Source organism: Mus musculus, chromosome 7 (genome assembly GCF_000001635.26).
Source record: "Mus musculus strain C57BL/6J chromosome 7, GRCm38.p6 C57BL/6J".
In the NCBI taxonomy this organism is placed as follows: Eukaryota; Metazoa; Chordata; class Mammalia; order Rodentia; family Muridae; genus Mus; species Mus musculus.
Genome location: NC_000073.6, coordinates 57,438,619 through 57,460,554, shown reverse-complemented (window position 1 = coordinate 57,460,554; position 21,936 = coordinate 57,438,619). Strand labels below are relative to the sequence as shown.

The window sequence follows — 21,936 nt, the reverse complement described above, 5'->3', positions numbered from 1 at the left end:
CTCCCTCTAGAGGCCGAGATAAGCATTATGATCGTTTTTCAGAGCTGTGTCTTTTGCTTTTCTTTATCTGGACTCAAGCCTGCATCTTTTTCTTTTTCTTTATTTTTTTAAGTTTAAATATTTTTTTTAAATATTGATGGTGTTTATTAATACAAAATTTCACTGACAATTTAGTTACGGTTTTTAAGTCTCCAAGAACCTGTAAAGCTAGTGAGAGATAATGAATACCTAGTATTAATGGATGCATATGCCAATATTCTGTGTTGTAAACTTTTTATTAAATTTATGGTTTGAATTTATGTTTGAACTTTTAGTGAACTTTTTTATTAGATATTTTCTTTATTTACATTTCCAATGTTATCCCCTTTCCAGGTTTCCCCTCCCTAATCCCCCTACCCTTATTCCCTTTCCCCTGCTCACCAACCCACCTACTCCTGCTTCCTGGCCCTGAAATTCCAATACACTGGGGAATAGAGCCTTCACAGGACCAAGGGACTCTCCTCCCATTGATGACTGACTAAGCCTTCCTCTGCTACATATGCAGCTGGAGCCATAAGTCCCACCATGTGTATTCTTTAGTTGATGGTAGTCTTATGTACCCAGAAGATGCTTCAACATGTAATAAGAACACATGCTCCACTATGTTCATAGCAGCCTTATTTATAATAGCCAGAAGCTGGAAAGAACTCAGATGTCCCTCAACAGAGGAATAGATACAGAAAATGTGATACATTTGCACAATGGAGTACTACTCAGCAATTAAAAACAATGAATTTATGAAATTCTTAGACAAATGGATGTATCTGGAGGATATCATCCTGAGTGATGTAACCCAATCACCAAAGAACACACATGATATGCACTCACTGATAAGTGGATATTAGCCCAGAAGCTTGGAATACTCAAGATACAATTTACAAACCACATGAAACTTGAGAAGAAGGAAGACCAAAGTGTGGATACTTCAGTCCTTCTTAGAAGTGAGAACAAAATACCCATGGAAGGAGTTATAGAGACAAAGTGTGGAACAGAGACCAAAGGAATGACCATCCAGAGACTGCACCACCTAGGGATCCTTTCCATAAACAACCACCAAACCCAGACACTATTGTGGATGCCAACAAGAGCTTGCTGACAGGAGCCTGATATAGCTGTCTCGTGCAAGGCTCTGCCAGCACCTGACAAATACAGAAGTGGATGCTCACAGCCATCCATTGGATGGAGCACAAGGTCCCCAATAAAGGTGCTAGAGGAAGTACCCAAGGAGCTGAAGGGGTTTGCAGCCCCATAGGAGGAAGAACAATATGAATTAACCAGTACCTCCAAAGCTCCAGCCTGCATCTTTAAGCTAACAGTAGAACAACTCACATTCCTCCATTTTCACCTCTGCTCTTCTGTCTGGTTTCATCTCTCACCTCTCTCCCAGGAATTCCTGTGGTTACTTGGGGTACACCTTAATGATTTCTCCATCTCAAGATACCCTATTCACACCCACAAACCCTTTCTTATGCATGGGAATATTCTCATGCTGTAGAGATTAATGGAAGTATTATTTAGCTCACTAAAATCATGTACAAATTCTGCTTCCTTGTTACTGTAGATAGCATTCAACTTAGTGTTCTGCCACTATACAACAGGATCTGTTTGTAGTAGCTCCATATTTGCTTCAGATTCTACCCTTTCCTAGTAGTTACATTCCAATTACATGGTCAAGGCAACTTACATAAAAATTAATTGGGGGCTCACAGTTTCCAAAGGTTGTGTCCATGACCATTATGGCAGTAGGCAAGGCAGGAATGATTCTGAATCAGCAGCTGAAAGCTTACATTCCAATTTGCAGACATGGAGCAGAGATAGCTAACTGGAAATGGCATGGGTTTTCTGAAACCTCAAAGCTCACCCTCAGTGACACACCCCCTTCATAAGACCACACCTTATAATTTTTTCTCAAATAGTTCTACCACATTGGTACCAAGTATTTAAATATGAGCTTATGGGGGATATTATTCAACTTCCATACCATTGCAGCGTCATTAGTTACTTATGGTCTTCCCATCCCAAGAAACCTAGGCTTTTCCTGTTAGGACATTGCTAAAGCCATTTCCGTATTTTCAGATTTTGTTACAGTAATGCCTCTTTTCTGGATAACAAAATTTGTATTTGTTTCTTACTGGTACAGCAATCAATTATCACAAATGTGTTTTCTTAAAACACATCAAAACCTACTGACTTACAGTTCTGGAAGTCAGAAGTCACAAAAGTGTTATGGGGTTGTATGTCAAGGTGTTGGCCAGGTGCATTGATTCTGGGAGCTCCAGAGGAGACTCTTGTCTCACCCACTTCCTGGAAGACACCTGCACTTTTGAGACCTTGGCCCCATTCTCACATCTGCTTCCAGTGGCTGTGGAACACTTGCATTTCTGGACTCTAGGATTTACCATTCTGCATCTCCTCTGAGACCCCCACTCTTTCATTCCTCCTGAAATAAGAAGCCACTGGATTGCCAGGTAGTGTTGGCGCATGCCTTTAATCCCAGCCCTTGGGAGGCATATTTCTGAGTTCCGGGCCTGCCTGTTCTACAAAGTGAGTTCCAGGACAGCCAGGGCTACACAGAGAAACCTTGCTTCAAAACAAACAAACAAACAAACAATCAAACAAAAGAAGCCATTGGATTAGACTGCTCTACTTGATTAATCTAGGGCAATTGGCCCACTCTGAGCCCCTTACGCTAATTATATCTGTAAATAGCCTCTTTCCATATGAAGTGAGTAGTTCTTGGTCTGAAAAGCTGTGCATTTTCTTGGTGTTTACAATGAAGTATGCCTGTTCTCAGCACATCTTCTGCTGTAGCATTGCCATGGAAACAAGAAAGTCTTCCATCTTTAGTCACTTTGTTGTCATTAAAATTCCTACCTCAATCAATCCTTTTTAACCTTTTGCTTCATATCTATGATTTTCAAAGTATACAATCAACTATATTCCTTTTTTCCAAATAGGAAGACTGGACTAAAGAGGTTAGGCTTTTCTATAAATATCGCACAGTTAATAAAAACTATCCTCTGGGATTTGGTTGTGTAGACTACTTTAAATTATCTTCTACTTTTGAGGAGGCCTCTGGCCAAACTGGAAGTCCCCTAGTGAGTTTGGGGTCATAAAATTTCAATTGTGACATGAAATCAACTAGAAACAATGATCTCAACTTCCAAAGTGCCAATTTTCTTATCGCAAATTAAGTCGTTGTGCAGACATCATGTCCTATTTGTTAATGCTTGAATTGTCTCGGCAGAATGTATAAATAAAACAGAAATTGGACCTTTGGAAAACAAATACCATGTGCCAGTATCTTCCAGTAATTCACGAATTTCTGCCAAAAATAGAAATCTCATTCCTTTGAACTTTATTTACTATAGATAAAGCCATGGAGGATTTGTAGATGTGACTTAAGTGGCTCTTCTGGTCTGTGACAGTCAGCCCTTCCAAGAAAGGGTTTGAGCTAAATTCCAGGTGAAACTTAGTTGCTGGAAAGTGTACTCTGTGTCTAGAAGTCCAAATCAGAAGAATTCGTCTATCTATAAAAGCTAAGGCCATTTGTGCAATGCGTAAAGACCACAGAAATGTTAAATTATTACTAAGACATTTGCTCTTGACAGATTCATCGGAACAGTTGATGTCTGTTAGAGGGCAGAGTCTACTCCTGGTTAAGTAGTTGTCCCATGGCTTCAGACTGATTACAAGGCTCTTTATACAAATAGGTATAGCTTGTTACTAAGATGATAACTGCATTATACAAGCCACTGTTGTTTATAGTTTTAGTGGAACCATTTTAACAGTCTTTAAAATATACCTGGCTAAACTCTCTTTACTTGTCTCTGCACACATTTTCCACTGCCCCCTGCCGTATGTATTTTCCCTCTCACAATGACTCCTGTTGAGGATCTCTGCCAGAATACTACTTTAATCTGTGCTGGCACACTGATTTCCTGCAGGTGGGCACCTCTCAGGCATCTGTAGTGAAGCCCACAAAGGTAGCCAGGACACTCTGGTCCTCCTTTATGTGCCTGATCTTGGCCAGCAGCAGAGAAGAAATATACACCACAGATGGACAGAGTGCCCATGGTAGGCGTCTTGTTTCTATCCGGTTTATTTTGGCAATTGGAAATAAACTGCAGAGATTATAAATTCTTGACCCATAGGAGCCATGTGAACAAAATGAAACCATTACCAAGGGATGACGAATGGGACTTCAACATTCACCATGCCAGCAATTAAGCTGAAGACTCAGCTTCCAGGCATCCTGCACACCAATAGTAAGCTGAGAGTTTGTTGGACTAAGGATAAGTTAAGAGAGCTGGAGGGCATCATCCTGAGCGAGGTAACACATTCACAAAGGAACTCACACAATATGTACTCACTGATAAGTGGATATTAGCCCCAAACCTAGGATACCCAAGATATAAGATACAATTTGCTAAACACATGAAACTCAAGAAGAATGAAGACTGAAGTGTGGACACTATGCCCCTCCTTAGAATTGGGAACAAAACACCCATGGAAGGGATCTGCAACCCTATAGATGGAACAACATTATGAACTAACCAGTACCCCGGAGCTCTTGACTCTAGCTGCATATGTATCAAAAGATGGCCTAGTCGGCCATCACTGGAAAGAGAGGCCCATTGGACACGCAAACTTTATATGCCCCAGTACAGGGGAACGCCAGGGCCAAAAAGGGGTAGTGGGTGTGTAGGGGAGTGGGGGTGGGTGGGTATGGGGGACTTTTGGTATAGCATTGGAAATGTAAATGAGCTAAATACCTAATAAAAAATGGAAAAAAAAAAAGAGAGCTGGTCAACATGGAAATAGGCAGAGAGAGGTCCTGCCATTGCCATCGTCTCTAGATCTGCCCTGTTGAAAAGGAAAAGGGGGGCATGAAGTTGCCCATGTCATTAAGGGTGATATAGAGCTGAGTCTGCTAGTTGAAGTCGTTTGTGCTGTATGGCAGAATGGAAGCTACAGGGGCATGCAACTCCCACAATCCTCTCCTTTCCTATGCTCACTGTCACGTTCCTTGATGCGATTACTGTGTCATGTGGCTTCTGGTTCCATTATTGAACTTCTCTCTTCATTATTGCTTTCTCTAGTACATTTCTTAAATTTACTAACAATCATAGATAGTATCTTTAAGATGGATGGATACAGTTCTCAAAGGCTGTGCTTTTTAAGCTCTTATTTTTCCAATTCTGATGTTAATCTCTGTTTACACTGCCATTTCACAGTCTTGGATAATATCCCTCTTTTACAGTTTGTAGCTGAAGATATTCCTTTCAGTTAGCGATCCTGTAAGAAACTAAGAGTTTAAGGATAGCCAGTTGATTTTGAGCTCAGGTGACAGATATACACATAATGTACATTAGGGTTTTAAAGTTAGTTTTTCAAAGTCATAACTGTGAGATTTTTGTGATGTGGGAGATAGTTCTGATTGAATGTGTAGAAGATATATTTTTATACCAACGGTCAGAGGCAGTAGGTACACACACATAGAAAAACTCCAAATGAAATGTTTCAGATGATATACTAAATGAATAAGACATCATAATGTTTGTATCTCTATTTCTATCTACCTATCTATCTATCTGTCTATCTATCTATCTATCTATCTATCTATCTATCTATCTATCTATCTATGTATCTATCTATCTATCTACCTACCTATCTATCTATCTATACTCTGTTCTGCAAGCGTATGCAAAATATCCCTTTCAATTCTATCTCTATATCTGAACCTGAAAATGAGAACTGGTAGTATTTCTGGTCACCCGTACTCATGGCCCTTGGTGACTCACTCCTTCCCTAGGTACTGTCCTGCAAAACAGTGTCAGAAAATGTCCTCATATTGATGGGCATGCACGTCCATCCTGTTTATTCAGAGAACTGCTAGATTGGCTATTCAGGCTGGAGTGATCACCTGTGATTAATGTTACCAATTTAACCACAGACTAATCTATTTTAACAAAAGGAAGTTGTAAAAGCAAAAATGAATGTTTTTGTATTTCATTTGCATCCTATGAGTCTGAACAACATCTCTGCTTAATATAGCAAGCAATAGACAATAGTTAGCTATTTATTTTCTGCTCTAAAAGTAGGACTATAGAGGAAGTCAGATGTTTCATATTTTTATTTCATGTTGTGTAATTAATTTAATTTTAAATAATGGAAAAGAGCATAAGAAACAACAAATAAGCTCATTAGTACAATTTAGAATTTTGCCAAATTAGGGACAACTCTGGAGAGACGTAAAAGCATGTGTATGATTGTTTTGTTTTACAATACAATGCCAGATGCTGAATAATATGGAAGGAAAAGAGGCTTTAGATTTAGCCCTTGCTGTGGAAGCTGAAACGTCCCAGGTAATTTGTGTCACCTCTCTAATGAGGTCTCTGTGGTGATGATATAACAGTAGCTAGAGCACAGGTCGAAGAAACCCATAGTGAGATGGGAAACCAAAGGAAATCAGAGACTAGCTTGGTACTTGTAGCAACTTCCTCTTGAAGGAATTACTAGAGCTCTTCAAGAATTAAATCAATCCTTCTAGAGTGGGTCCGTGAGTGACCAGTTATCGCCTATAGGATCTCACCTCTTAAAGGTGCTACACTACCACGCTAGAGACTTCTAGCATATAAACCTCTGGGAATCCCACTACACCTTGGATGGGCCTTAGCATCCACACCCTGCGGAGCAGTACTATACCATCTTATGGAGCAGAGCCTGCAGTCATAGGGTAGGTGCTAGATGCTATAGGAGCCTCTCTATAGATGGAGGCCAGCAGCTTGAGATCCACTCATGGCTCTGTCACTGAGTAGATCTACATTCTGGGTTCCATATGGAATAGGATGTGGTATCTGTGGTAGACCTCCATATGCTACTGTGCTGATGGGGGTTAATGGAGCCAGAGCACTCACACAATGCCTGGCATGGCCTGAGCATCCATGGCCATCAGCCTTGTGGTTGGTGAAATCCTAATGAGGAAGACTATATTTGAATTAAAAGGCTAATAATCAGATTGTGCTAGACAATTGCTATTGCAATACAAGTTCCTTTCTGGACCATTAAGCAATGAGAAAAGCAGTCTGGTAAAGATTTGATTGTACATCTATCTACCTTACATTAATAGTTTTTGAGTAAATAAACTACTTAAGAAATTAAATGTATTTTTAGTCCAGTCAAAGAAAGCATGTTAGACAATGATGAGCAAGGAGTAGGAAGTGTCAATTCACCATCGGAAAAGCACCCTAGATGGTGTTATGAGTGATGAGGTGTGTATTTGTATTGGTACACACATCAGGCTACGTGGGTTCTGAGTGCTTTGGAGTCACACCTTTACTCCCAATGATGCTTCCTCCAGCACAAACATGTAATTTAGTGGGAACAGTTAGACAATTTCAAAAAATTATTCATCAAAGGTGTAATATAAATGGCTTCATGGGAGGAGGAGGTGGGCCCTTTTAACCATCTTCTTTTACTTTTCAGTCTGACAATCTCTGCTGAGTGCCCAATGCAGCTTGAGGACTTTCCAATGGATGCCCATGCCTGTCCCCTGAAATTTGGCAGTTGTAAGTTATTTTCACTTGTTAAGAGCTGTGGGCGTGTTCTGGGGTCAAATCCACATTTACTCATAATTAGGCTCAATCTGCAAGTGCATGTGATAGAATATGGTTTGTCTGGAGACTCTGGGTGTGTATTATCTTTCTTCATGTTATCTGTACCATGAGAACTGGTGCTGTGAGCATCCATCATACATAGATCAGGGTAAGCTGGTCATGTGTGAAGGAACCAAACAGTCCGGAATGTGTACCTCTGATGTGGAAGTGTTTTCTTAAATCTTTGCTAGTATCCCCTCTTAGCAGCTCTTCTTTGCTGAGACCCCTTCTCCGCTGTGTTCTTCATAAATTAGGTTAAAAGCCTTCCAGTTTTGAGCATGCAGCCAGTGTTTTTTTTTTTTTTTTTTTTTTTTTTTATTGTAGTGCTATACTGACCCTGGTAAGTTCAGGGATCTTAGACTGTCATGTATATGGTCTATACTCACTCAGAAAACTTAAGTTGTAAGTCAGTTGTGTCTTCACACATGGCCAGCTTACCCTTAACTATGATGGCTGCTCATGGCACAAGGTCTCATGGTGCAGACCACATGAGGAGGATAATTACTTGACTAACTGGTCAAATCAAAATACATTAGGTTCACGCTTCTCAAATCTTGTGGATATTCCTGGGTTCCAGTCCCTGTGTGTGAGACTGGGACTTAACTACCTGCCTTCTCTTTTTTTCTCTGTGCTCATATGACCTGACACTCGTAGTTTACTCTTGTTCTGCACCCTGCTTTGGCCTGTATCTCTGGCTTTCATTTTATGTTCATTTTGACATAAGATCTCCCTAATTAGCCCAGGATGCCTAGTATGAACTTGCTCTACAGGCTGCCCTTGACCCTATGATCTACAGGCTTTAGTCATCAAAGTGTCTGGGATTACAGACTCTGCTAGACCTCTGTGCAAGGTTTAATTTTAGAAAAATTTTTGAGATGAAGCTTGAAAGATAGGGGTTATTGAATCTTGGACACCCTACCCCTTGGTCAAGTGCCTGGGACAGGCTTGCTAAGCTCCCACAGTCAATTCATTAGCTATTCCGCATTGGGGTGGACAACTTGGGCATGAAGTGTACTTAAGTCACTTTTGTCATTTTTGCTTTCAAACATCTCTTTGTTCTTTGCCTTTGATGGCTTATTTACAATGTGTTTTTGTGTGAATTTCTTTGTAGTTTGGGAGTCAGGGGGTTGTTTTGGCTTCCTGGGTCTGTTTGCTCATCTCTTTCCCCACATTTGGACATTTTAGAGTCCCTTCTGTCTTCTGAAGTTTCATCATGTTGGTCCACTTGATGGTGTCTTTTAAGTCTCTTAAATTTCTTTTTCTCTCATTCTTCTATGTCTTTTTTTTTCAGCTTTGGTGGAATAATTTCCAGTGACATATTTTCAATTTTACCAATTATTTTGTGTACTTTCTCCAGTCTATTGTTGATTCGCTTTATTTAATTTTTCATCTCATGTGTTGTAGTCCTTGGCTCTGTTGTTTCTGTGTGTTACTCTTTTGTATGTTCTGTCTCTGTTAAAATTTTACTTTGTTTATGTGTTAATTGTCATGTTTGGTGAACATGTTTAGAGTGGTTGTTTTGAAGATATTAGTAGGTAAGTCATGCAACTTCATTTCATTTGAGTCTGTTTTTGTCTCATGTCATTTTTTAACATATTTAATTATTTTCTTTATTATTTCCTTATCTATCTATCTATCTATCTATCTATCTATCTATCTATCTATCTATCATTCATTCATTCATTCATTCATATTGTCAAATATCTTACACAAAGCATTGTTTTTGTATTTAGCTTTCTGTCACTATAACAAAATATTTTTCATAATCAACTTAGAAAGAAAAAAGTACTTTTGGGGTCAAATTTTTTTTCAAAGTTGTAGTCTACGATCATTCAGGTTTCTTTGGATCTGTAGCAAGATGGCATGTCTGATTAGAATGCATGGCAGAACAAAATACCCACATCACAAGACAAAGAGCAGAGAGATTCCAAGGGCTTACTGTCAATGACCTAAGTTCCTCACTTAAGTACTTCCCCAATGTATCACCCCAGGGAGCATGTTTTTAGCACATGAGCCTTTGGATGACGTTGAAGAACTTACTGTAACTGTCTTCCGGTTTCCTAGACCTATCCATGTTCTTTAAAACTCTTGGTTAGACACTTGGAACTTCATCAAACTAGTCTAAGCTACCAGCGTTGCTTTAAGCAACTCTCATGTGTCCCGAGCTTGCGGAGTCCTCTTAGCAACTCAAAGCCTGGGAAGATCAAGACCTGCTTCTCTCAGGCAGCCCTCAAAAAATGTTGGATTACAGAGGTCTCCACCCAGCACTTTTATTCCCCAGAAAAAGGTGATGAGTGGAGGTGGATCATGCTGGCCAGCCTTGAGTTTCATCAACCTAAATCTTCACTTCTCACTGACACTTAATGTAGCCCCTAGAGGAGTCAGCACATTGAATCTCTGACCTACCGTATCCACTTTCCAGGTTCATCTTTGTGTGTCTGTATTTGTTGTTGTTTGTACCATTTTGAACTGAGCTCCAAGGCTATGACTGCCACCAGCCCAAGCATCAGTACTTGTGCTTACTGGCCTAGTGCCTGCCCCTTTGTTCTTAGCTACCTGCAGCTTTCCTAATTCCTTCAGTTAACAGCACTTAATGTAAGATGAAACCGAAACCTGTCCCTAGGAAAGCACATAGAAAGATCTGGATGGATGCTCTTACCGGGTTCATTCCGGAGGCTGTGAAATTGAGGATGAACTTAATATGTTTTTACTGCAATGTATAGCTACATGTTTAAATATGATGTTTATAATAGTTATATATTTAAATATCATATTTGTTACCTTTATATTAAAAGAGAATATGCCCTACATTTAAAATATCACACACATACACATACACACACACACATACCCACCCACACACACGTTTGAATAGTTTCATGGCTTTACTCTCAGTCTTCCAGGCTGCAGTGTGGTGGTAAAGTGGAGGTTTGGGGTGACCGTGTGCATCTGTAGACATCGCAGTTCTAGCTCCTGTCTGGCACTCTCCCCTGAAGATTCAGCTCATTCCTTTGTGGCTGTGCTGCGGCGATGGCTCGGGTTCCTCAGCCGGACCCTGAGCGTAAAAATCCTACCTGACTTAACCACATCCTCCTTCTGGGAAGCTGACACTTCTGAGTATCAACTCTCCTTAGTATCTTTTTTTAATGGGGATCCAGATAATAGTTGTCTGATTTCCACCTTCTGCTGTTCCTGGAAGGGAGCCTTTCTGACCAAAGGGTTTCATTATGGATTACCCTATGCTTCCAAAAAGAGGCTTGGTTACAGGAGATAAGTAAGCTTGTATGATGAACAAAACGTTAGGTGGAAGGAAATCTTTCATTTATTTTCTCAAACTGTTACCTTCAAGGGCTCCAGAGCAATCACATCATTTGTTTCTTAGGGTGGTGGTGGTATACGTGACTCTCACCAGTATTTCTTGGCATCACTTGTGGGTGGCGGTAAACACCAGTGTTTGTGATGAGGGGGGCCATTGAGTCTGAAGTCCTCAGGTAGGTCATCTGAGACCACTGAGTCCCATGCCTGAAGGAACATGAATTGGTCTCATCTCTGGAACATTAGCTATAGTTTAAATTTATGCTGCTCTTTATATATGAAGATTATGGTTTGATTTGATCAAAAAACAAAACACAAAGACTATTTTTGCCACATTGTGAGGCTGCTCTGGTCACTAGCTAGATGAATTCAGGCCACTGTGATCCCAGATTTAATGGCAGTGACGTGCAGGGCAGACAGCTCAAAAGCAATTTTGGATAGAGAAAGGTATTTGACAGCCTAATTTTTTTCGTCACTAAAATTATCTCATACTTGTCAGGCAACCAACTGCAGTGAAATTGCTTCTCACACTCAGAGAGGCACACATACCTAACGGAGGCTCCTCACTCTCTTCGTCATAGTATGAGCACTGCACATAAAGCGAAGCCAGCAGGGACAATTACTGACCTCAGGAGAAATTTGAGATTGTCATGTCCAATTGCTTTGAAAGTCCTCGAAGAGACTGTCCTGTCAGATTCCCTTAAATGTTCTTGATATTGTGAAGATGGATTTGATTTTATTCCAGTGTTGATCATTTACTCAGTGTCTGTCAATATCACTATGCAAAACATCACATAACATATTTAAATGCAATTGACTGAGAGCTAGAAAATTCTGGAAAAATTATTCTTCCTCAGCTCATAAGCTTCACATTCAAAACACATTAATTTTAAGAGAAGAAACGCTATTCAATTAAATGTGTTTTTATTTGTCTTTTATCTTTAGATCTGCTAGAAAAATAATAGAGACTTCTCCAACATATGCACTTACACTACTTATGCATATGAGCACGCAGAAGCTAAATGTGCAAGTGTAATGAGTTGAAATTACCCAATTCAACAGTTCTTTGCTATTAGGAGACAAAAGAATGCAAATGAGTGTCTCTCTTCTGGTTTCTCTGGTTTGGGAGAGCCTAAGTGAGCTAGCCACCTATCATTGCTGCCTCCCCTCTCAGTGTTGAAATTAGTTCTAGCTTGCAGACAGGACTTCCTAGACTGTAAAGAATTTACTTAGGGATAATGACATGGCTTGCATCTGTTGCATTCCAAGCCACACTATTTGAAAAAGAGAAAGGAAGGCTCTAATTCTTTTGTTCATTTTATTCTTAGAACAATGCGTTACTTATAAGCTTAAATTATGAGATAATATCTGGAGATTAGAAAAAATTTATTAAGTTACAACTAGAAACTTCATTGGCAGGGAAATTGGTTGTACATCTCATGCTATGAGCTTTCAGTGCATCCCAGGTATGGATACGTGAGCCTGTTCTTGTGTGAAGGATACCCAGGTAACAGTGGCTCCACAGTTTCAAAATGCCTGGTATATAGGAACATCAAAGTTCATGAGGTGTAGGAACACACTGATGGACACACCTGTGTGTGTCAAGTTCAGATTTGTTGAATAATAATGCATACACAGTTGTTAATTTTGGCTTTTTTGTGGTCTGAATGGTTGTGCCTCTTTTATTCATGTCTGTAAACTTAATTATTAATGCATAGGCGATAGTGTTAGGAGCTTCTTTGGGAGGTGATTATATCATGAGGACAAAGCCTTGAGGAGTAGGATTGCTCAGTTACTAAAGAGCTCCTCTTATCCTTTCTGCCCTATGAGGACATTACAAGAAAATATGAGAAATACTTTTGAAGAGACCAAAATAAACACTTCTTAAAAAATACTTTGTATGTGGCCTTAATTTGTTTAGGATATTAGATTATCATTTAGTTATACTGTTCATTAACAACATTTATATTTTTTATGTTTATGAACAGGTTACATTTATGAACATTCATTCCTCACATTTCTGGAGGTTGGGAAGGTCAAGGTTCAGTTGTCATCAGAATTATTATCTAGATTTGTCTTGTTTCATCTTAACCCAAGACTGCCTTTTTTCTATAACCTCAGAGTAGAAAGAACAGGAGACCTCGTTATAGCTGTTTTATAGTGGCACAAATCCTATCTTGAGGACTCTAGCACATAGCCTACTGAAGTGCTAATAGCCTTCATAATAGCTAATAATAGCTAATTCAGTTTTGGACATCTGAGTCAACACTGGACATGACAAGCTCTCTGCACTGTACTGAGTGCAGTTAGAATATTAGAGACATGACCATAGATTTTCCTCAAAGAGCTGATTATAGACACCTATTGGAGATTGACTATGTTCCTTTGTGTAGTTAGAAGAGGGATTCACAGATGATAGAGCTGCTGTACAATGGATAGCAAATTTTGAAGCAAATCTGGTAGAAATCTATAGGAAAGAGGCCAGAATGGGAATGAGGGAAAAATCCAGTCAAGGTTGAAGAACATGAGATGGCTACAGTGAAATATCACCAAAAGTCAGAGGCCATGTGACCTCAGTCTGAAAGTACCATTCTCCTAGAAACAGAGAGTAAAAAGGATTGTTGCCACAGCCTAGAGCTAGCACATGGTGGATGTTAAAAAATGGTACAAAATAAGTTAAACCACAAAAATTAAATTTTGTGATCCACTAGATGGCACATGACCATGATGGATAATAACATGTATATTTCAACATTGCAAAAATTAATAACATTTTTCTCAAAAATGATAAATTAACAATTGAACCTGTCATATATACATACATATATGACATTCCTATAGATTTCTACCAGATTTGCTTCAAAATCTACTTCCAACCCAAAGTTATCAAAAAAGACAAGGAGGGACACTTCATACTCATGAAAATTAAAATCCTCCAAGAGGAACTCTCAATTCTGAATATCTCTGCTCCAAATGCAAGGGCAGCCACATTCATTAACGAAACTTTAGTAAAGCTCAAAGCACACATTGCACCTCACACAATAAGGGTGGGAGACTTCAACACATCACTTTCATCAATGGACAGATCATGAAAACAGAAACTAAACAGGGACACACTGAAACTAACAGAAGTTATGAAACGAATGGACTTAAAAGATATCTACAGAAGATTTTTTTTATAACACAAAAGGATATACCTTCTTCTCAGCACATCATGGTACCTCCTCCATGATTGACCATATAATCGGTCACAAAACAGGCCTCAACAGATACAAAAATATTGAAATTGTCCCATGTATCCTATCAGACCACCATGGACTAAGGCTGATCTTCAATAACAACATAAATAATGGAAAGCCAACTTTCACGTGGAAAATGAACAACACTCTTCTCAATGATACCTTGGTCAAGGAAGGAATAAAGAAAGAAAATAAAGACTTTTTAGAGTTTAATGAAAATGAAGCCACAACATAGCCAAACATATGGGACACAATGAAAGCATTTCTAAGAGGAAAACTCATAGCTCTCCAAAAAGAAATTAGAGAGAGCACACACTAGCAGCTTGAGAACACAATTAAAGCTCTAGAAAAAAAGGTAGCAAATTCACCCAAGAGGAGTAGACGGCAGGAAATGATCAAACTCAGGGGCAAAGTTAAAGAAGAGGAAACAAGAAGAACTATTCAAAGAATCAACCAAAGGAGGAGCTGGTTCTTTGAGAAAATCAACAAGATAGATAAACCCTTAGCCAGACTCACTAGAGGGCACAGGGACAGCATCCTAATTAACAAAATCAGAAATGAAAAGGGAGACATAACAACAGATCGTGAAGAAATCCAAAACACCATCAGATCCTTCTAAAAAAGGATATACTCAACAAAACTGGAGAACCTGGATGAAATGGACAAGGTTCTAGACAGATACCAGGTACCAAAGTTAAATCAGGATCAGGTTAATGGTCTAAACAGTCCCATATCCCCTAAAGAAATAGAAGCAGTCATTAATAGTCTCCCAACCAAAAAAAAGCCGAGGACCAGACGGGTTTAGTGCAGAGTTCTATCAGACCTTTAAAGAAGATCTAATTCCAGTTCTGCACAAAGTATTCCACAAAATAGAAGTAGAAGGTTCTCTATCCAACTCATTCTATGAAGACACAATTACTCTGATACCTAAACCACAGAAAAATCCAACAAAGATAGAGAACTTCAGACCAATTTCTCTTATGAATATCAATGCAAAAATACTCAGTAAAGTTCTTGCTAACTAAATCCAAGAACACATTAAAACAATCATCCATCCTGACCAAGTAGGTTTCATTCCAGGGATGCAGGGATGGTTTAATATACTGAAATCCATCAATGTAATCCATTATAGAAACAAACTCACAGACAAAAACCATATGATCATATCCTTAGATGAGGAGAAAGCATTTGACAAAATCCAACACCCAATCATGATAAAAGTATTGGAAATATCAGGAATTCAAGGACCATACCTAAACATAATAAAAGCAATCTACAGCAAACCAGTAGCCAACATTAAATTAAATGGTGAGAAGCTGGAAGCAATCCCACTAAAATCAGGGACTAGACAAGGCTGTCCACTTTCTCCCTACCTATTCAACATTGTACTTGAAGTCCTAGCCACAGAAATTTGACAACAAAAGGAGATCAAGGGGATACAAATTTGAAAAGAAGAAGTCAAAATATCACTTTTTGCAGATGATATGATAGTATATATAAGTGACCCTAAAAATTCCACCAGAGAACTCCTAAACCTGATAAACAGCTTAGGTGAAGTAGCTGGATAAACATTAACTCAAACAAATCACTGGCCTTCCTCTACACAAAGAATAAACAGGCTGAGAAAGAAATTAGGTAAACAAAACCCTTCTCAATAGTCACAAATAATATAAAATACCTTGGCATGACTCTAACTAAGGAAGTGAAAGATATGTATGATAAGAATTTCAAGTCTCTAAAGAAAGAAATTAAAGAAGATCTCAGAAGATGGAAAGATCTCCCATGCTCATGGATTGGCAGGATCAACATTGTAAAAATGCCTATCTTGCCAAAAGCAATCTACAGATTCAATGCTATCCCCATCAAAATTCCAACTCAATTCTTCAACGAATTAGAAAGAGCAATCTGCAAATTCATCTGGAATAACAAAAAACATAGGATACCAAAAACTCTTCTCAAGGATAAAAGAACCTCTGGTGGAATCACCATGCCTGACCTAAAGCTTTACTACAGAGCAATTGTGATAAAATCTACATGGTACTGGTATAGAGACAGACATGTAGACCAATGAAATAGAATTGAAGACCCAGAAATGAACCCACACACCTATGGTCACTTGATCTTCAACAAGGGAGCTAAAACCATCTAGTGGAAAAAAGACAGCATTTTCAACAAATGGTGCTGGCAGAACTGGTGGTTATCATGTAGAATAATGTGAAATGATCCATTCCTATCTCCTTGTACTAAGGTCAAATCTAAGTGGAGCAAGGAACTTCACATAAAACCAGAGACACTGAAACTTATAGAGGAGAAAGTGGGGAAAAGCCTCAAAGATATGGGCACAGGGGGAAAATTCCTGAATAGAACAGCAATGGCTTGTGCTGTAAGATCGAGGATTGACAAATGGGACCTCATGAAACTACAATGCTTCTGTAAGGCAAAGGACACCGTCAATAAGACAAAAAGGCCACCAACAGATTGGGAAAGGATCTTTACCTATCCTAAATCAGATAGGGGACTAATATCCAATATATATAAAGAACTCAAGAAGGTGGACTCCAGAAAATCAAATAACCCCATTAAAAATGAGGCTCAGAGCTAAACAAAGAATTCTCACCTGAGGAATACTGAATGCCTGAGAAGCACCTGAAAAAATGTTCAGCATCCTTAATCACCAGGGAAATGCAAATTAAAACAACCCTGAGATTCCACCTCACAGCAGTCAGAATGGCTAAGATCAAAAATTCAGGGGACAGCAGATGCTGGCAAGGATGTGAAGAAAGAGGAACACTCATCCATTGTTGGTGGGATTGCAAGCTTGTACAACCACTCTGGAAATCAGTCTGGTGGTTCTTCAGAAAATTGGACATAGTACTACTGGAGGATCCCGCAATACCTCTTCTGGGCATATATCCAGAAGATATTCCAACTAGTAAGAAAGACACATGCTCCTCCACTATGTTCATAGCAGCCTTATTTATAATAGCCAGAAGCTGGAAAGAACCCAGATGCCCCTCAACAGAGGAATGGATACAAAAAATGTGGTACATTTACACAATGGAGATCTACTCAGCTATTAAAAAGAATGAATTTATGAAATTGCTAGGCAAATGGTTGGACCTGGAGGGCATCATCCTGAGTGAGGTAACCCAATCACAAAAGAACTCACATGATATGTACTCACTGATAAGTGGATATTAGCCCAGAAACTTAGAATACCCAAGATATAAGATACAATATGCGAAACACATGAAACTCAAGAAGAAAGAAAACCAAAATGTGGACACTTTGCTCCTTCTTAGAATTGGGAACAAAACACCCATGGAAGGAGTTACAGAGACAAAGTTTGGAGCTGAGACAAATGGATGGACCATCTAGAGACTGCCATATCTGGGGATCCATCCCATAATCAGCCTCTAAACACTGACACCATTGCCTACACTAGCAAGATTTTGCTGAAAGGACCCTGATATAGCTGTCTCTTGTGAGACCATGCCCGGGCCTAGCAAACACAGAAGTGGGTGCTCACAGTCAGCTATTGGATGGATCACAGGGCCCCCAATGGAGGAGCTAGAGAAAGTACCTAAGGAGCTAAAGGGGTGGAACAACATTATGAACTAACCAGTACCCCAGAGCTCTTGACTCTTGCTGCATATGTATCAGAAGATGGCCTAGTTTGCCATCAGTGGAAAGAGAGGCCCATTGGTCTTGTAAACTTTATATGCCCCAGTACAGGGGAATGCCAGTGTCAAAAAGTGGGAGTGGGTGGGTAGTGGAGTGGGGGGGAGGGTATGGGGGACTTTTGGGATAGCATTGGAAATGTAAATGAGGAAAATAACTAATTAAAAAAAAGAAAAGAAAATAAATATCATGAAACCAATAATATGACAGGAATCAGTATATACCTTTAAATAATAACACAAATCATCTCAACAAATGCAAAAATTATACTATCTCTTGGCATCTTTTCTGACAACAATGAAATAAAACTACTTATGATGAGCACTAGAAAACAGAAATACAGTCATTGAGATTGAACAGCATAGTACTGAATAATGAATAGCCACTGGGGAAGTAGAATATTTACTAGAATTAATGGGAATGAAAATACAATATACCAAAATGTTAAATCATCACCATATTTCAGGAGAAAGCCAACATCTTCATGGTGTATATTCTTTTTGATACATGTTTGTATTCTGAGTATATCGGAGTCTAGGTTTATCAGGGATATTGACCTTCAGTTTTCCTTTTTTGTTGTGTCTTTACCTGGTTTGGGCATTTGAGTGATAATAACTACTTCATTGCTTTTCTTTTAATATTTTTCACCAAATTTAAGGAGTTCTGTCTATAGATCTACATTGCATATTTGTAGATTCTGCTGAGAATATATCTCATCAGGGCATTTTTTTTCAGGAAGGATTATTATTATTATTTCAACTAATCATTTCCTATGGGTCTGTCTGGGTTGTTGATTTCTTCTTGATGTAATTTTGGTGTAAGTCATACATTTCTTGCTTTTTTATGTTTCATGGAGTACAGGTTTTTAAAATATCCCCTTATAGTGTTCAAAGTTTCTTTACTGTCTGTTGTAATGTTCTTCATTCATTTCTAATTCTGATTATTTGGGTTCTCTCCTTCTTCTAATTAGCTGGGTCAAAAGTCTTTCAATATTATCTGCCCCCCCCCCAAAAAAAGAAGTAGCTCTTTAATTTGTTGATTCCTTTTATTGTTTTCTTTGTTTCTAATTCATTGATTTATGCTATGGATTTTCTTTCTTACCATTGACCCTATTTGATTTTGATTTGTTCTTGTGTTTTTCAACTTTTTAAGTTGTTTTCATTAAGTCATTCATTTGTGCTCATTCTGATTTTTTTTAAAATATAGCCACTTAGAGCTATATTACGGCTTTTAATATGTTCCAGAAGTTTTGTTGTGTTGAGTTGTGTTTTCATTCTCATTTAGTTCCAGGATATCTTTTCCTTATATCTTGGTTTCTTCTTTGATTGGTTCATCGTTTAGTAATGATGTATTCAACAGCAGAGACTGGTGAGACTTAGGATTAAGCCAACAGAAAGTCTTTATTCGCTGACTGCACACTACACTGGGTGTTTGGATTCCCAGTGCAGCCTTGAGCTTTTTTCAGGTAAGCTTTTAAGCATAAATCCATGTCTTGGTTTGACAAACTTCTGGATAACAAGAAGAGTTATGCAGAGGCAGAACTACAGAAGTCACAAGCAATGTTAGTACATTTAGAGACTTTTCCATAATTACGGACTCTGATAGATTAGTTTTGGTTTTGACAGGTGGTGTTATCTACATCCTGTAGCCTGATGGTATTTCCATCAGAGCCATTTTTGCTAAGGTCTTTGGACCTACCAAGTAAAGCCTGGGGCCCTATTACAATGAATCATTTAATCTCCATGAGTTTTGTCTATTTATTAGATGATTTTTGGTTGTTTTTTTTCTTTGTTTGGGCTGTCAATTTTAAGTTTTATTGCATTGTGATCAGATAGGCTACAAGAAATGATTTAAATTATTTCCAATTTCTAAAGACTTCTTTTGTGTCCTAGGATGTGGGATGTTCTAGAAAGTTTTCATGTGCTGCTGACTAGGCTGCACGATTTGGTGTTTGGATTTGTATATTCTGTCGATATCTGTTAAGTCCACTTGATAAGTGATGTCAATTAATTCCACTGTTCCTTTGTTTATATTTTTTTGGTCCACATGATCTGCCTAAAGGAGGAAGTGGAATATTACTCGATTGCTATCAATCTGTGACTTTAAATCTAGTAGTAGATTCTTTAAGGAATTTTCTCATAACTGAGTTTGGCACATCATTTAAGATAGTAATAACTTTTTGTTTAACTGTACCTTCATTGGAATGAAGTTTGTCACTTTGTCTCTTCTGTTCAGTTTTACTTTGAAGTCTTTTGCCAGATATTAGCAGAGTAACAGCAGCTTTCTTTCTGGTTCCATTTGATTGGAATGTTTTTGTTTATCTTTTTTACTCTAAGGCCATGCTTATCTTTAAAACTAAGATGCGTTGTCTGGCTGCATGTCTGCCTTTTCCCTGGGGTGCAAGCCACTCAGGGGAGGCAGAACACAGTCCATAATAGGAGTCCCAGACCATGTCCCCCCTCTCACCTCTGTGAGAAACAGCAGGATCTAACCCACCAGGCCTACCTAGATATCTCATTAGCATGGAGAACTCCAGTTTTTATGCTACATGATTGATTGTCATGGTCCTATCAGTAGGGTGTAAGGGTTACATATTTTAGGTCAGGTAGTTTGGCCAGGAGATGGCCCCACATCCACCATTTACAATTGTGTGATTCTCAGGGGTTTGGGCTGACTCAGCCTAACCAGTTCTTCCATCTGGTGGCACTGTCCACTTGCCTCACAATGTTTATCTTGGAGGCAGAAGATAAATGGCTTAAATGGCTTTTGCTTCTTGATTCATTCAGTCACTTCTTTTGATAGGAGAATTGAGCCCATTGATATTTGGAGTAATTACTGAAATTTGTATGTGTTAATTGGGGTCATTATATTGTTGATTTTTGGTGTTGTTTTTTTATTTTGCTATCATTGTTATTTTGCATTTTAATAATTATGGCTTTCTATTTTTCCATATCTTTCTGCTATGACTATTCCTTTTCTCAGCCTGAAATAATGCTTTCTGTATTTTCCTTAGATTTGTGTGTATGTGTGTGTGTGTGTGTAATTCTCCTCTCCTCTCCTCTCCCCTCCCCTCCCCTCCCCTTTCCCTCCCCTTCCCCTCCCCTCCCCTCCCCTTTCCCTCCCCTCCCCTCCCCTTTCCCTCCCCTCCCCTCCCCTTTCCCTCCCCTCCCCTTTCCCTCCCCTCCCCTCCCCTTTCCCTCCCCCTCTCCTCTCCTCTCCTCCCTCCCCCCCTCTCTCTGCACCATCTTTCAGTCATGGCAGATAGTTTTTCTCAGTTTGTTATTTTAGGTTGACTGTCACTTGGTATGCATTGCTCCAGGCTCTTGTTTTCAAAGCTTCCACTGGGAAACAGGTGTTATAATATGACTTGTATTCTTTTTCTCCTTTGCAGTTTTCAATACACCTTTCTTTGCTATGTCTTAGTGTTTTAATAATCACACACTGTGAGGATTTCCCTTTCTAGTAATGTCTATGTGGTGTTCTGTTTGCTTCTTATATTTGTATGTGTGTGTATTTCCTTAGTTTGGATAAATTGTCTTCTGTGATCATGTGGAAGATTTGGTCTATGCCATTGACTTGAGATTATTCTCCCTCATAAATGCCTAAAATTCAGAGATTTTGGATATTTTTTCATGGCATCTCACATTTTCCGTGTTTTAAATTTTTTAAAATATTCTTATATGGCCGAGGTCATCTATTTTATCCTTGAGACCCGATAATCTGTCTTCTGCTGGATTCATTCTCCCCTGGGTTTTTGGACTGAGCTATAGGGTTTTCAGTTGCATCTGCACTTCAGTTTGAGTTCTCTATAGTGTTTCTATCTCCTGATTGAATTCTGGTCTCAAGTCATGAGCTCTCTTTGCCAGTTCCATCTGCCTTAAACTTGTGTCTTCTTGGGCATCACTCAGGCATTTGCACCCCTTAAACTTTTTCTAGTTTTCCTGCACTGTTTCTTTGTTTCTACTTAAGCTTCTTGAACTATTTGAGGAGTTTATGGTTGTTCT

The 21,936-nt window shown here is 38.9% G+C and overlaps 1 protein-coding gene across 7 annotated transcripts in view; it reads left to right on the top strand.

Moving 5' to 3' along the window:
* The window catches only part of Gabra5 (gamma-aminobutyric acid (GABA) A receptor, subunit alpha 5), a 183,348-nt gene that overhangs the window by 130,462 nt on the left and 30,950 nt on the right, over window positions 1-21,936 (top strand). For all 7 annotated transcript variants that reach the window (NM_001362161.1, NM_176942.4, NM_001362162.1 and 4 more), the window contains one exon: window positions 7,528-7,610. In NM_001362161.1, the coding sequence (NP_001349090.1) occupies window positions 7,528-7,610 (83 nt within the window). The remainder of the gene's footprint in view (window positions 1-7,527; window positions 7,611-21,936) is intronic.